At 37.1% G+C, this 15,803-nt stretch overlaps 1 protein-coding gene across 1 annotated transcript in view; it reads left to right on the forward strand.

Moving 5' to 3' along the window:
* KIAA0586 overlaps window positions 1-15,803 on the forward strand; it is a 132,700-nt gene that overhangs the window by 53,028 nt on the left and 63,869 nt on the right. The window contains exons 24-29 of the mRNA XM_080807340.1: window positions 1,173-1,332; window positions 2,532-2,751; window positions 3,266-3,507; window positions 4,447-4,523; window positions 10,605-10,739; window positions 12,993-13,170. Of these exons, the coding sequence (XP_080663466.1) occupies window positions 1,173-1,332; window positions 2,532-2,751; window positions 3,266-3,507; window positions 4,447-4,523; window positions 10,605-10,739; window positions 12,993-13,170 (1,012 nt within the window). The remainder of the gene's footprint in view (window positions 1-1,172; window positions 1,333-2,531; window positions 2,752-3,265; window positions 3,508-4,446; window positions 4,524-10,604; window positions 10,740-12,992; window positions 13,171-15,803) is intronic.

Below are 15,803 nucleotides of genomic sequence, written 5' to 3' on the forward strand. Positions count from 1 at the left end.
CCAATACTAATTAGAATACCTTCAGATTCTCTGATAATGAAGGTTAATAGCATTATATTTGAAAACAGTGCTCTTATGCTGTAGTTTTGTGTAGTTAAGAGGAAAGAAATAAAGGCTGAGAATATGCTAATTATTAAGCAGTGCCATAGAATTTCTAATATGCTTCATGGTTTTAAAATTGCATATCAATTTTCAACTCATAATCAGAATAAAGGCTAATTACCCTCCTCTATGCAGATGTTTCAGAATGAGGAGAAAAAAGATAGTGTATTTGAAAAATAGCTAAAAGACATGTCTAGCCAGTTCACACACGAAAAAGAAATACAAATGGCCCATATACATATAAAAAGATGGTCAGTATCACTGATAATAGGAAAAAAATATCACTGAAACCTCACTTTTACTTATATAATGACATTGTGTAGAAAACCTTGGGGAAATGGGAATTCTCATATCTTCTTGTGGTTAATGTACAATAATATAACCCTGCAGAGGGAAATATGGCGATATGTATTCAAATTAAAAAAGCAGTTAACCCTTTAACCAAGCAATCACACTTTTAGGAAGTTATCCCACACATAATCTATACACACACGAAATGTCTTCAATCAAAATTACGTTTGATGACTCTGGGGAAGGGAATTAGGTAGGTAAGATATGGCTAGGAAAGGAGACTTAATTCGCGCTAGTGTTTACTTTTTCCTTCTTCAGTACTTTCCATCTCCACATTGTCTTCATTTCATCCCCTCCACCCCCACTTTTTCTTATCCTTCCATTACTTTTCACAAGCTCTGTTCTTTTGTGCTAAAAAGCTGCTCTTTGATATATTGTCAGTTAAAACACTTCCTTTCTGTTACATGGCCTCCCCAGCTTGTGTTTGCATTTGATCTTCAGCTATATATTCACTGTGTCTTCCTCTCTATGTTAGAAGAGGGAGCCTTAGCTTTCTTTGGGGCCTACTTCAGAGGCAGAGCTAGTGCAGTAGCCTGAGGCTCTCTGCAGGCTAGTCTTGAAACTCACAGCTAGAAGTTCAAGGTAGGGCTCCATTTCTTCCCCATTCATTTAAATTCTCTGTAATCTTGAATGAGCTCATTTCATTGTTGGACATTATCGGTATTTGGGTGATTATATGATCTTGGGTGATTATCGATACCTTGTTTTATTTATTTTAGGCAAGAGTATGTACCCCAGTGGCTACCCCACAGCCAACTCCTCCTCACTCACCTTCGTCACCTCCTAAGGAATGTGTATTAGTAAAAACTCCAGATTCTTCTCCCTGTGATTCAGATCATGATATAGCTATTCCTGCAGAAGAAGTATTTGCTGGAAAAGGTAGAAACCTTATTTCTATACATCAGTTTTCATCTGATAACTATTATATAAGATTACACAGTTTATTTTATAAGATGTTTTGTAAATTAATATGCACATACCTTTTGCTTACTAGGTTTTAGTAAATCATACTTTCTTGCAAGGAAACTAAGAAATTGGTTGCCACTTTTTTAAGTACGTGATCTAGGGGTGCTTGGCTGCCTCAGTCAGTAGAGCATGTGACTCTTGATCTCAGGGTTGTAAGTTTAAGCCCCACATTGAGCTTAGAGATTACTTAAAAAAATAAAGCATCTTACAAAAAAAAAAAAAGCTTAAAAAAGTATAAGATCTTATACACACTTAGACCACTTTTAAGTTCAGGGGCACCTGGGTGGCTCACTGGGTTAAACATCTGCCTTCAGCTAAGATCGTGATCCCAGAGTCCTACATTGAGCTCTCTGCTTAACAGGGAGTCTGCTTCTCCCTCTGCCCCTTACCCTTCTCGTGCTCTCTCTCTCTCAAATAAATAAATGTATATATATTTTAAAGATTTTTATTCATTTATTTGACAGATAGAGATCACAAGTAGGCAGAGAGGCAGACAGAGAGAGAGAGAGAGGAGGAAGTAGGCTCCCCGCTGAGCAGAGAGCCCGATATGGGGCTTGATCCCAGGACCCTGGGATCATGACCCAAGCCGAAGGCAGAGGCTTTAACCCACTGAGCCACCCAGGTGCCCCAATATGTATATATTTTTAAAGATACATGTCTTTTTTTTTTTTAAGGTTTTATTTATCAGAGAGACAGTGAGAGAGGGAACACAAGCAGGGGGAGTGGGAGAGGGAGAAGCAGGCTTCTGGCTGAGCAAGGAGGCCGTTGTAGGGCTTGATCCCAAGATCCTGGAATCATGACCTGAGCCGAAGGCAGATACTTAATGACTGAGCCACCCAGGTACCCCAATAAATAAAATCTTTAAAAAAAAATACTACTTTTAAGTTCATGGCAGTGTAAAATTGATGGGTCTTTTCAAGATTATATTCTTATACTTTACTAAATTAATTTGGGAATTTTCCCATTAATGGCCATCATCATCATCATCATTATTATTGCATTATTTATACACCCAGATGTTAAGAAATTCCTGAAGCAACATAGCTTGCCTTCTTATGGAGTTGTTTATTGACTTTTATCTTTCGATTTCTTTTTAAACAAAAAATCTTTAGGAAATGAAACGCCCGCCATCACACTTGTTAATACTCCAGCGGTTACCCCTGCTACTACCCCTCCTCCTGCAGTGGCTTTTTCCCCAACTTTGTCAGAGATTTCCATTGATAAAGTGAAGCCATCAGGTCCAGAGCTTCCTAAGCCATGGAGTGATGGAGACCTGCCACTGGAAGAAGAGAATCCGAGCTCTCTTCAAGAAGAACTTCATCCGAGAGCTATGTAAATGAGGACATATTCCCTTTCAGTAACTGCATTTCTTACGTTGACGTATATGATCCATTAAAAACATCAGAAATGATGAAGCTTTATAAACCACAAGCTACTTTATACTTTCGTAGGAAGAAAATTTCAAATTTTTAAAATTTTCACCAGATTTACTTATGCCTTCAGTTTTTTTAAAAAACATTTTCTTGTGAAACAGATTAAAACTATATATTGTCATAATATTGTTTGTAAAACAGAAAATGATTTCTCCCTAGAGCAAATCTTCATTTACACTGATTGGTTAACTTTTATATTACTATACAGATTTATTTGAGAGATGGTAGAACTTTCAAGATGGTCTATGATTAAAGCACGAAAACAATTTTAGAAAAATAAATCTTGGTAATTATAGTAGTGCAGATTATAGAAATAGTTTGCTAAGGGAAGCCTTTGAATCTGTTTTTTTTAATATAAAAATTAACATAGGCCTTCAGTGGCCTAAGTTCAAAATATGTCTTTTTCTTTTTAGTGTAATGTCTGTGGCCAAGGAGGAAGAACCTGAGAGTATGGATTTCCCTGCTCAGCCTGCACTTCCAGAGCCCCCACTTCTTCCTGGCACCAAGGCCTCTTCCCCCACACAGATGACAGGTTCTGATTCATCAACAACGGAGAGCACCTTCAGTGTTACTATCACTGAAACGGAGACTCTAGATAGACCCATCTCTGAAGGAGAGATTTTATTTAACTGTGGTCAAAGAGTGACTCCCAAGAGTAAGTTAACTTGTATCAGTTGATTTCACTGGTTAGATTATGATAATTCCTCAGTAATACTTTTCTATGCCAAGTGTTTTTACTTAAGTTTCCAGATTAAACATGGTATAATAGAAAGAATGTGGACTCTGCACTTTAACTTTTCTATGCCTTAACTTCAGGAGAAAGTAAAATCTTGCTCACAAATTTCACCTTCCAGAAATAATATCACTCTTAATAGTTTAGGGTATGTCCTTCCATAAAGGACATGCATATGTAGATACATAAATACATGTATGTATGTATGTGTGGGGGTATATTTTTACCTTTAAAAATAAGATCATACTATATACGTTGTTTTGAAGCCTGAATTTTTTTTTTACCTAATAAGATATTGTGGACATCTTTCTATATCAATATGTCTAACCATACCTCATTTTTTTTTAGTTGTGTGTGGTCTCTTAAAACAATGCCAAAGTGGTTGGCATGTAGATTGCTTTCAGTATTTCCATACTACACTAACTCTCCAGTGACCATTTTTTACACACACATTTTGTGCACCTATCTGATTAATTCCTTTGAATACATTCCTAGAAGTGGAATTGCTGAATCAGAATATGCACCTTTAAAATAGTGGTACATTACCAACATACTCTTTAGAAAGCTTACATCATGGTATTTAGGAATGCCTCTTTCTCAGCTTCATAGTTACCACTGATATCTATAGTTCTTTTTAATTTCTGACAACCTGGTAGGTAAAATGAAAATCTCATATTTGTTGTAAAATGTACTTTAAAAAAATGTGAGATTGAGTAGCTTGTGAATTATTATTATTTATGAACAGTATTATTTACAAACGGTATTTTGTGTAAGTTTAAATGTAATGTTCTATGGCTTTGTGGTCAGGTTATTTACTAAGTTCATGTTCTGTTTTCTGAATTTTTACAATGTAACCTGTAGTTTTAGGAGAGGAAGGACTGTATCTGATGAACCTAAATGATAGCTTATCCAGTACTCTGCAAGACGCCCTTGAGATGGTAAGAAATTATTGGCTCTGTATTGAATTCTGACACAAAGAATATATTTTGATGAATTTGTTGCCATCAATCAGGGTTTTTTCTCAGATATTTGAGTTACAGGTATAAAATTTAATAAAATATCCATGAGGGAATTTAAGCTTTGCACATTTCATTATCATTTTTGTATGTTTCATTATCATAATTATGAGAATGAAAATTATTAACCTCTGTGTCTCCAGTAGTTGAAAAATATACAGTTAATGTAATTAAGTAATGAAAATCAAGCCCAGTCAAATTGTCATATGGTATAGTGCCTTTATAATATTTCAAACAGGGCTTTATCTGTTTAACCTGCTTTCTTATGATATATTTGTTATTTTTCCCTAATCAGGATTATAATTCTTTGTGCTAAAAATAATTGAATTCTTTGGTATAAGAAAAAGAAACTGAAATAGGACATAGTAATACCGGTACTTCCTAGTTATTACCTAGCTCTGTGGAAGGAGAAGTTGCCATTTAAAAACATGATTATGGGGGCTCCTGGGTGGCTCAGTTGGTTAAGTGCCTGACTCTTGATTTTTGGTTCAGGTCATGATCTCTGGGTCCTGGGATGGAGGCCTGCATTGGGCTGTATGCTCAGTGGGGAGCCTGCTTGAGGATATTCTCTCTCTCTCTGTGTCTCTCTCTCTCTTTCCCTTACTCCCTCTCTCTTCCTCTGTCCCTCCCCCTCCCACTCTCTCACAGACTTTCTCTCTCTCTCAAATATATAAATAAATCTTTAAGAAAGTATTTATATTATTTCAGGGGTTCCTGTGTGGCTCAGTTGGTTAAGCGGCTAACTTTTGATCTCAGCTTAGGTCTTGATCTCAGGATCATTAGTTCAAGCCCTGCATTGGGCTCCATGCTGGGTATGGAGCCTATTTAAAAATATATATATATATTTAAAATAGGTATATATTTTACAATGGAATACTATGCAGCCATCAAAAGAAATGAAATCTTGCCATTTGTGACGACGTGGATGGAACTAGAGGGTATTATGCTTAGCAAAATAAGTCAGTCGGAGAAAGACAACTATCATATGATCTCCCTGATGTGAGGAAGTGGAGATGCAACATGGGGGGTTTGGGGGGTAGGAAAAGAATAAATGAAATAAGATGGGATCGGGAGGGAGACAAACCATAAGAGACTCTTAATGTCACAAAACAAACTGAGAGTGGCCGGGGGGAGGGGGGTAGGGAGAGGGTGGTGGGGTTATGGACATTGGGGAGGGTATGTGCTATGGTGAGTGCTGTGAAGTGTGTAAACCTGGCGATTCACAGACCTGTACCCCTGGGGCCAATAATACATTATATGTTTATTTAAAAAAAAATAAAAAATAAAAAAAATAAAATAGGTATATATTTTAAATAGGTATATATATTTTAAATATGTATATATTTACTTACATATATGTGTGTGTTTAAATTATATATATAATTACAATTATTGCAATATGTGTAATATCAATTAGTATTATAATATATGTAATATCAATTATTACATATCCACATATAACTATAATACAGCAATGATGATAGGAATTTTCTTTTGAAATATTACTAAGGAATAGCAATCTTTTTATATATATATATTTTAAAAGATTTTATTAATTTATTTAAAGCTTTTTTTTTTTTTTTTTTTTTTTTTTAATTTGACAGACAGAGATCACAAGCAGGCAGAGAGGCAGGCAGAGAGAGAGGAGGAAGCAGGCTCCCCGTCGAGCAGAGAGCCCGACGCGGGACTCGATCCCAGGACCCTGGGATCATGACCCGAGCCGAAAGCAGAGGCCTTAACCCACTGAGCCACCCAGGTTCCCTTATTAATTTATTTATTGACAGAGAGAGCATAAGCAGAGGGAGCAGTAGGCAGAGGAAGAGAGAACATGGGGCTCAAACCCAGGACCCTGGGATCATGACTTGAGTTGAAAGCAGATGCTTAACCAGCTGAGCCACCCAGGCACCCCTTTTTTATATTTTTAACCACCCAAGGAAGGGAAGGCAGTTGTACTCAACTCTCATCTACCTTTATCTATAGCTTTTGCTAAGCATTGCTGTTATTTTTGCTCTTTTTAAAAAAGTTTGATAATTTTTGACATATGTATATATCTGTAAAGCCATTACCGCAGTCAAGATAATGAACATATCACCATCCATCACTCCCCAAAGTTTCCTCATGCCCTTTTGTAATTTGTCCTTCTCATCTCTTATCAGTCCTCTTATCCACCCACATGTCTACCATGCTACTGGTCTGCTTTCTGTAGCTATAATTCATTTGCATTTTCCAAAATAACAGAAATGAAATCATATGGTATATATTCTTTTTTTCTGGTTGCTTGAACTCAGAACAGTTATTTTGAGATTCATCTATGTTGTAGTGTGTATCATAGTTAGTTCCTTTTTATTGCTGTGTAGTAATGTGTTGTATGGATGTACAATTTGTCTGTTCACCTGTCAGTGGACATTTAGGTTGATTCCAGTTTTGGCTATCACAAATAAAGCAACTATGAACATTTATGTACAAGTTTTATATGGACGTATGCTTTCATTTCTCTTGGGCAAATACCTAGGAGTGGAATGGATAGATATGTGGTAGGTATATGGTAAACTTTTAAAGAAAAGCTGTTTAATTTGATTTGCTAAAATTTTGTGTTGGCTTTTGCATCTAGTTTTATAGGAATTATGTTTTACAGGAATTACAGGAATCTGCAAAGAGTTTTGGGCTTTCCTCAGGCATATGGTTAAATTGCCTAAAGACAGTTTTACCCTTTTGAGTCTTGCTTTAAAGATTAATGAGGCAAGACCAGAGCAGTACTCACTCTAAGGCTATTCGTTCCCTGCTGTGGAGGCAAGACCCTTGTAGGCACTCTAGCCAATGCCTCATTAAATGTGGTTTTCCAGCCCGCTTGGTAGGAACAGCTATTACTCTAGCCTGTGTACGTGCCCTGGGCACTTGTTGGAGCTAGTCTTTAGTTTAGCCTCACGTGGTTACCTCACATGCATGTGCTGATCAGTATTCAGTGCTCAAAGTGGACCCTCTGCAGATCTCCAGAGTTCTCTCCTTGTGCAGCTTTCACTTTTCTGGGAGCCTGTCTTACGAATTCTAGCTGTCTTCACTTCCTTGAGTTTCAGTCCTGTCTTCTCAGCTCAGGGGGCTGCAGAGCTCTGCCTGCGTTCTCTCTCCTATGCCGCAGCCTGGAAACTCCCACAGGCAGTGATCTGGAGCAGTCACAGGGCTCTCCTGATTCGTTTCCATCCCTCAGGGACCACTGTCTTTTGTTACCTGATGTCCCATGTCTTAAAATGTAAATTTTCATATACTTTGTCCATGTTTTAGTAGTTTCAAAGAGTTTGGTAAATCTGAAAGTAAAGTCTGGTGGCATTAGTATCTTTCCATTCCAAATTCTTTCCATTTCAAAGAGTTTGGTAAATCTGAAAGTAAAGTCTGGTGGCATTAGTATCTTTCCATTATACATGATCATGATGAACACAGAGAGATTGGTGTACTTTTGAAAAGTCATGTCCTTCTGTCCCTTTGTAATCATAATGCCAGAAGTTCCTGTGAAACAACCACTTGAAGTGATGTAAACTAGGACTATATATTAAATTCACTGGGGGAGGTTTTAAAAAAATATGCATGCTGGTTCCAGCCTCTGATAGATGGATTTGGTAGGCCATGAGAGTTAATATGGTGTGCAAGTGTGGCCAGTTAGAAGCCTAGACCTATATATTTTGAAAAAGTTCCCAGTGTTCTCATGTATGTCCTTTGTTATATGTGACATCTCATTTTACAGATGAAGTTGAGTGAGGTTCAATAGCTTGTCCATGTCACATAGCTATTCAGTGACAGATACACAACTCTTTTTACATAGATATGTGATACCTTTACTTTTCATTTTAAGCTATTAACTGTATATTTTGAGTTCTAATTGGGGCTATCTGAATCCTAAAGCTTAAGTTACAAGGGACTGGCTGTGTGTGGTGGAGATTTCTCAAGTCCATAAGCAGCTTTGGAGGCTAGGTAGCATCTTTATGTTATTAAGGATACTTAATATCGTTAATCGTATAATGATGCTGAATCTGGAAATTAATATATCCAAGTAATAAAATTTGTTAAAAACAATTTGCTTTACTATATACAGGGGTGTAAAATAATGCATTAAGGAGATTTTTTTGGTAAGATTTTAATAGTACAATTACTTGTCTAACAGTAATTATCTATTGCAAGTAATTGAGTCCATTAGGAAGAGAGTGAAAATCACTTTTATTAAATAATATGTGGGGAAGGCAAAAATGAGATGTCTTTATTTTCAGAGAAGCATTAAACTGACATTTGGTTTACTTAATATGTCATTATGGTATTTTTACCCATTCTTAGAACTTTATCATGGACCAGAGCATGTTTAAGTTTATAGTAAGTTTGTTTAAAATAATAGCTAAACCCCAATGGGACTAAATGATAACATCTTTTTTTTTTTCTTCATTTGAAACTGAACTCTTAATGTTTTTGGTAAGCCTAAATCAAATAAGCTACAAATTCATTTTTAAAAAGATTTTATTTATTCATTTGAGAGAGAGAGAGCAAGAGTGAGGGTGTGGGGTGGGGAGAGCAACAGAGGGAGAGGGAGAAGTAGACTCCCTGATGAGCAGGGTGCCTGATGCGGGACTTGATCCCAGGACGCTGGGATCTCAACCTGAGCTGAAGGCAGAGGCTTAACTAACTGAGCCACGCAGGTGCCCCAGATATGCTACAAATTCATAATGAAGTCAAGTGCAGAAGTACAATCCTAAAAATCCAAGAACAACTTAAGTCATGTCACCAACAGACATTTATCTATATACAGCTGGGGGATAAAGACTGACAGTAATCTGGGATTAATAAACTTTATCTCATTACTAGTAAAATATTAAGTAAAAAGTACCACTGCTGGAGTTAAAAATCTTGTTAATAGTTGGATTTACAGGGTGCCTGGGGGCTCAGTGGGTTAAGCCTCTGCCTTCAGCTCAGGTCATGATCTCAGGGTCCTGGGATTGAGCCCAGCATAGGGCTTTCTGCTCAGTGGGAAGTCTGCTTCCCCGCCCCCCCTGCCTGCAGAGGCCTACTTGTGATTTCTCTCTGTCAAATAAATAAATAAAATCTTTTTAAAAAAATTGTTGGATTTACAAGGGAATCCAGTTTCTCTGACTCTGAGCCCCACACTGTCCTGCATCTTTGGGACAGGTCTTTTTTTTTTTTTTAAGATTTATTTATTTATTTATTTATTTGACAGACAGAGATTACAAGTAGACAGAAAGGCAGGCAGAGAGAGAGGAGGAAGCAGGCTCCCTGCTGAGCAGAGAGCCCAATGCGGGGCTCGATCCCAGGACCCTGAGATCATGGGGCTCGATCCCAGGACCCTGAGATCATGACCTGAGCTGAAGGCAGAGGCTTTAACCCACTGAGCCACCCAGGCGCCCCATTTGGGACAGGTCTTATTTGAGGTACCAGGAAGCCTAGTTTGGCTCCTCCAGGGAGGGCTGCAGTACCTGCTCCCTAGCCAAGTACCAAAGGTCAGCTCACAGGCAAAGGGACAATCAGAGGTCTATAGGTGCCTTAACATATTTCTGCAGTTTTTCGTTTTTGCCTGTGGTCCAGGTTTCAGTATCCCTCCAGTGCTCTGTCCCCATCACCACACCGTGGTGTTGCTTTGGGTGCTGCATAAATATACACATAAATGTGTAAGCCAAAAACTTGATGGCCCTACATAAAACATTTATGAATCATGATAACTCAGTCACTTCGGAGCAAGGGTCCAATTTGCATGTATATTATACTAAATGTCCAGTTGAAGTGTAACCAAATTATTTTATATTGTTTTTTCTACTTGAGGCATACTAAAGACTTGTTAGTATGGTCAAATGAAAATGAGAACTAGATGAAAATAGAATCCACCTCTTTCCATAAAGTGCTAATATGACCATTTTCATGATGGCTGCTACATTTCATTAATCATAAATCAAGAAAAATGCAAGTGTTTCATAGGATTTTTTGTTATATTAACTGTCTTTATATTTCATTCAGGAAGATGATCCTCCCAGCGAAGGACAAGTGATTAGGATGCCCCATAAAAAAATTCATGCAGACGCAATTCTTTCAATTCTTGCTAAACAAAACCAGGACTCCTTGGTTTCACAGCAAGCAGTCTATCATTCAGAGGTACTTATTAACCTTAATAATTTTTGTTTTCTTTTGGTTTGGTCTAAATACAGGAAAAATAACAAAAATATTCCTACTTAGAGTGTGAAAGCTTGCTAATTCTTCAACTTATTCAGGGGTCAACTTTATAGTAACTTTAACCTGAAATCAGAGCTCTAGAGTTTAGGCCATTTGCTCCAGCCCTCCTGTTCTACAGTTGAAAAAACCGAAGCCCATTTAAATGATTTGTGAGGATCATTCATTCTTTCTTTCTTCAGCCATTTACTGAATATCTACTATGCGCCAGACACAGTCTTGAAAAATGTATAAAGATGAAGGAGATAGGACCCTACCCTTAGGAAGCTCACAGTCCTATAGGGAGAAAAGGGCTTAACAATTACTCTCTAGTTAATAATGGATCAAAATATTTAGAAAGTGTTGAATAACTCAGTGTGACAAGCACTTTGGATAAAGAGAAGAGTCTGGAGAAGTTGGTTGAACCAGATGATCACAAAGAACCGTTTAAGCCATGGAAAGGCTTGGGCACTGTAGAGGCTGCTAAGATATTCTGGGCAAGGAGGTCACAAGGTATGATACTTAGGAAGGAATTTGGAGGTTTTATAATCCTGTCCTGGTGTTTGGAGGGAAAGAGGGGAAGGAATGAATCCTGATCCGGTTTCAGCTGCACCTTTTCATTCTAGATGGGCTTTTGTGCTCCCTGATGTTACTCTTAGTCTGGGGCACCAGTGTCTGCAGTCTGGGTTGTTGCCAAGATCAATGATACTTATGAGTATGAGAGCATTTTGTGAGTAGGCAAGCTAATGCTTCAGTAGAGTCCTAGAGTATTAAGGTGTTAAATAGCTCAGCAATTACAAGCACCCTAGAAAACTGATTCATAATAGAGAAGGTACTGTTTATTGCCCAACATTTTATATGGTAGTGGCAGAGTAAGAGAGGCACTCTGAAATATTCCTAATTAATTTCTAGGGAAAGTGTATCTGCCATCGTTCTAAATTTTGCCAAAGAGTCTCCAAAGGTTTTATATTAATTGCAAAACAATCCTTTTCTATTTAGAGGTTGTTGAGGTAATTGATGTTCCTAAACAAAAGTCACAGTAGGGCCTTAGAGGAGATAGAAATACACAAGAATTTGGGAAAATTATAGAAAATCTTGAATGTTGAGCTAAGAAGTTAGATTTTACTTTATAGTTAACAGAGCCATAGTTAATTTTATAGTTAACATCGAAGATGTTTCAGCAGTGATTTCTTCATATATTCTAGAAAAACACTTGGTTGAAATTAAATCCTGTTTCAATGAGAAACATGAGAGCTTTCAGATAATGGAATTTTTATTCGGTTCTTAATAAGTAAACTCATAGAATATTTCTAAGTCACAAAATGTGGTAGTGATCACATACATAATTTTTAATATAGAAAGAAAATAGAAGTATTAATTTTTTTAGTTGTAAAATTTATTTTTTATATATATGTGTATATATTTTAAAGATTGTATTTATTTGACAGAGAGAGACATAGCGCGAGAGGGAACACAAGCAGGGGGAGTGGGAGAAGGAGAAGCAGGCTTCCCACTGAGCAGGGAGCCCCATGCAGGACTTGATCCCAGACCCTGGGATCATGACCTGAGTTGAAGGCAGACACTTAACAACTGAGCCACCCAGGCACCCTACATTTATTTTATATATTTGATAAAGAAATGTATTTGTACTTGTGTACTTTCTGAGGGGGAAGAACTTTATTAATATGTTGAAAGTAGTCTTCTTCAACTTAGGTACTTATAAAAAATGTAATTATTTGGATAAGGGTAATGTTTATGTCACTGAACTGTAAGATTCACCCTAACAAGTTCAGGCAGTTTTTGTTAATGAAGAATGAAAAATAAGTTTTCTATTATTTTAATTTGAAGCTGTATGAACAATATGCAATGTGTGCCATTATTTAGTTTAAATCATAAAATTTTTCTTAGGTGTTTTGCTATCTAATTTGGAGTTTGAAAAGCAGGATAATGCTTATTTAACTTCATAAAAAATGAGATATTGGCAACAAAGCCTATTGCTAGATGCCTGATTCAGCGAACTTTTTAAGCCTGTCTTTCAGTAGTGTGTGTGCGTGTGTGTGTGTGTGTGTGTGATAATAAGCACTTCCTAAAATACCTTTCAAGTGGTCAAGTACTTTGGTTCATGGTATTTGACAAATTTTTGCTCTTTTGACTTGATTTTAACATAGTGTTTTTAACAATTGTTGCTACCTTTTATAGGACTTGGAAAACAGTGCAGGTGAACTTAGTGAAGGACAAAGGCCCAGGCTGACAGCAGCAGCAGAGAACATCTTACTGGGACAGTCTGTCTCTATGCAGTCACCTGCCACTAATGCAGAGTTTTTGGATAAAAAATGTGCTCCTCAGCCATTATCTCAGCAATTTGACACAGTTGCAGGTATACACCAAAATATTGTTTCTTGATGCAGCACTTATTAGAATGTACTTGAATCCCATCACACTTCCTTTGTACTGTTTCCAGGCTGAATGCTATATTCTGTTTTGTGTTATAATTGTGATAGTGATCCTAATCTGAATTAAGAAAATTGCTATTTTCAGGTAGGGGCAAAATTTCTTTATTAAAAAGGGTCTTCATTATTGAAAAGTTCAGTAATGACTTTTTTTTGTGATCTATATATTTTCCCAGGTGTTATTCAGGTATCAGTGTTAGTACATGAGCCACTGGTTGGTGCATGGGATAATTTTGGTAATAGGCATACATATACTTAAAATTTTTTAATAGTGATATATTTTATCTGTTTATTTATTTTATTTTACTATATATTAGAAAAAATATAATTTAGAACACCAAACTGTGACAGAACAGATCTTGTTTAGGACAAGGTTAAATTAGATAATCCTCTAGAAATTCATTCTTTATGCTGTATGGATTTCTGACACAGTGCTCAGTGCATTCATGACTAGTTTAGAACCTCATTAGCCAGACTTTCTGCTATAACACTTTGGAAATATGAATAGAAGAGAGAGGGGCGCCTGGGTGGCTCAGTGGGTTAAAGCCTCTGCCTTCGGCTCAGGTCATGATCCCAGGGCCCCGGGATCAAGCCCTGCATTGGGCTCTCTGCTCAGCAGGGAGGCTTCTTCCCTCTCTCTCTCTGCCTGCCTCTCTGCCTACTTGTGATCTCTATCAGATAAATAAATAAATAAATAAATAATCTTAAAAAAAAAAAAGAATAGAAGAGAGAATACTGATCACTAGCATATACGGTTGATTCTCATTATCTGTGCTACCTGTGGAGTCATCAGAAACACTGAATTAGTAAATACTGACCCATTGCTCCTCGGGGAAAATATGGCCTAGATTCCTGCAAGCCTCTGATCATAACATCTTTGTCAACTGTGTAACTGTGTTAATATGTGTTTCTTTTTAAAGAAATTTATTATAATATATATTATTGGTGCATTGACATTGAGCTCAGGGTCCACAACGCTGTAGCTCAGGCCTGAATCAAAGCTTCTGGAATCCATTTATTTTCTCTCTAAGGCCTGTCAGAGCTTTGTGCACTTAAGACACCGGATGGCACTTCAGCAGTCTGAGTGGGGTACTTGAAACCACAGATCACCAACAAAAAGCACAAAGATGTGAACAGACAGTAGATAGACAGCAAAAGGGGCCCTTGTTTATAGTATAAGAGTTGAACCTTGGTTCAGCCTCAGCTAGTAAATGGGTGATGCAAGTTTTTTTAGTCTACCCATGTCTGTGAATGATCACAAAATCACTGCAACTGTTGATTTTGGGATTAAATTAGTAGTATTTAAAATGGCATAAAATGTGACTTTTTGAAGTTTTTATTTAAATCCAGTTAGTTAACATACAATGAGATATTAGTTTCAGGTGCACAATATAGTGATTCAGTACTTCCATATATCAGGGGTGCTCATCACAAGTGCACTCCTTACCTGTACCCCGGGGGCTAATAATACATTATATGTTAATAAAATTAAAAAAAAAAAAAGCACACTCCTTAATCCCCATCACCTGTTTCATCACCACCCTCCCCACCTTCCCTTTGGCAGCCATCAGTTCTTTGTAGTTATGAGTGTGTTATGAGTGTGTTTCTTGGTTTGCTCCTCTTCCCCCTCTCCTTAGCTTGTATTTGTATCTCGCTATCTGCAAATTGCAGTTAAACAGAATTGACACTAGGTGGCTCTCACAGATCACTTGAGAGCTGCTAGGTACTTCAGAAAAACTAGGTACTTGTTACATTATTATAGAATAAAATACATGAGGATATATCCTAGTTAGTCCCTGCTTATTCCTCTGGTTAGCACCTAGCATATTATCTACCATACAATGGACTTATAGTAGTAGGTACACTACAGGTATTTGTTTAATAGGGAAAAACAGTAAGTTATGTGTCATAATATAAGATCGAGCATATAGATGAGGCAATTTAGCACAGTGTGGCTAAGAATTTGGGCTTTTGGAGTTTCAGATATCAGTTTGAGTTCCAGCTCTGTGTACTTTGAGGCAAGTAACTTACTATCTTTGAGCCCAGTAATTTTGTTGGGACTGTATTTCTGTTAGATTGATATAAGCAGAATATATTGGTAAATTACAGTGTGATTTGTCTTAGATATCTATAATGAAGTAAATGAATGGATCACAATTCTTTTCAAAACAGCAACGTTTTATGAAGCAATCTGTCAATGACCTTTTGAGTTAATTCATTTGTCTGCTTCCTATATGCTTGGGGATAGAATTCATCTGCTTAATTTACAAAAACCAAATAAGAAAATGTTCAGAATTTATTATGGGGCCCCCCAGTGTGTTTCAGTTATACTGCACTGTGAATTAGCTGTAGTTGAAAGCTGTTGCAATTGTGCATTTTGCAGATTAAAAATATTTTCGATAGTGGTTTAGATGTTGAAACTACAGTTCTTATTTCACTAAAAAAAAAACCCTACTCATTCATTTTGTTTATGGGTTGTGTGTTCCATTTGTTAACTGAGGCTCTCTTTTAAAGTTAGCATTGGGGGGCGCCTGGGTGGCTCAGTGGGTTAAAGCCTCTG

This window comes from Martes martes, assembly GCF_963455335.1.
Source record: "Martes martes genome assembly, chromosome: 7".
NCBI classification, from domain to species: Eukaryota; Metazoa; Chordata; class Mammalia; order Carnivora; family Mustelidae; genus Martes; species Martes martes.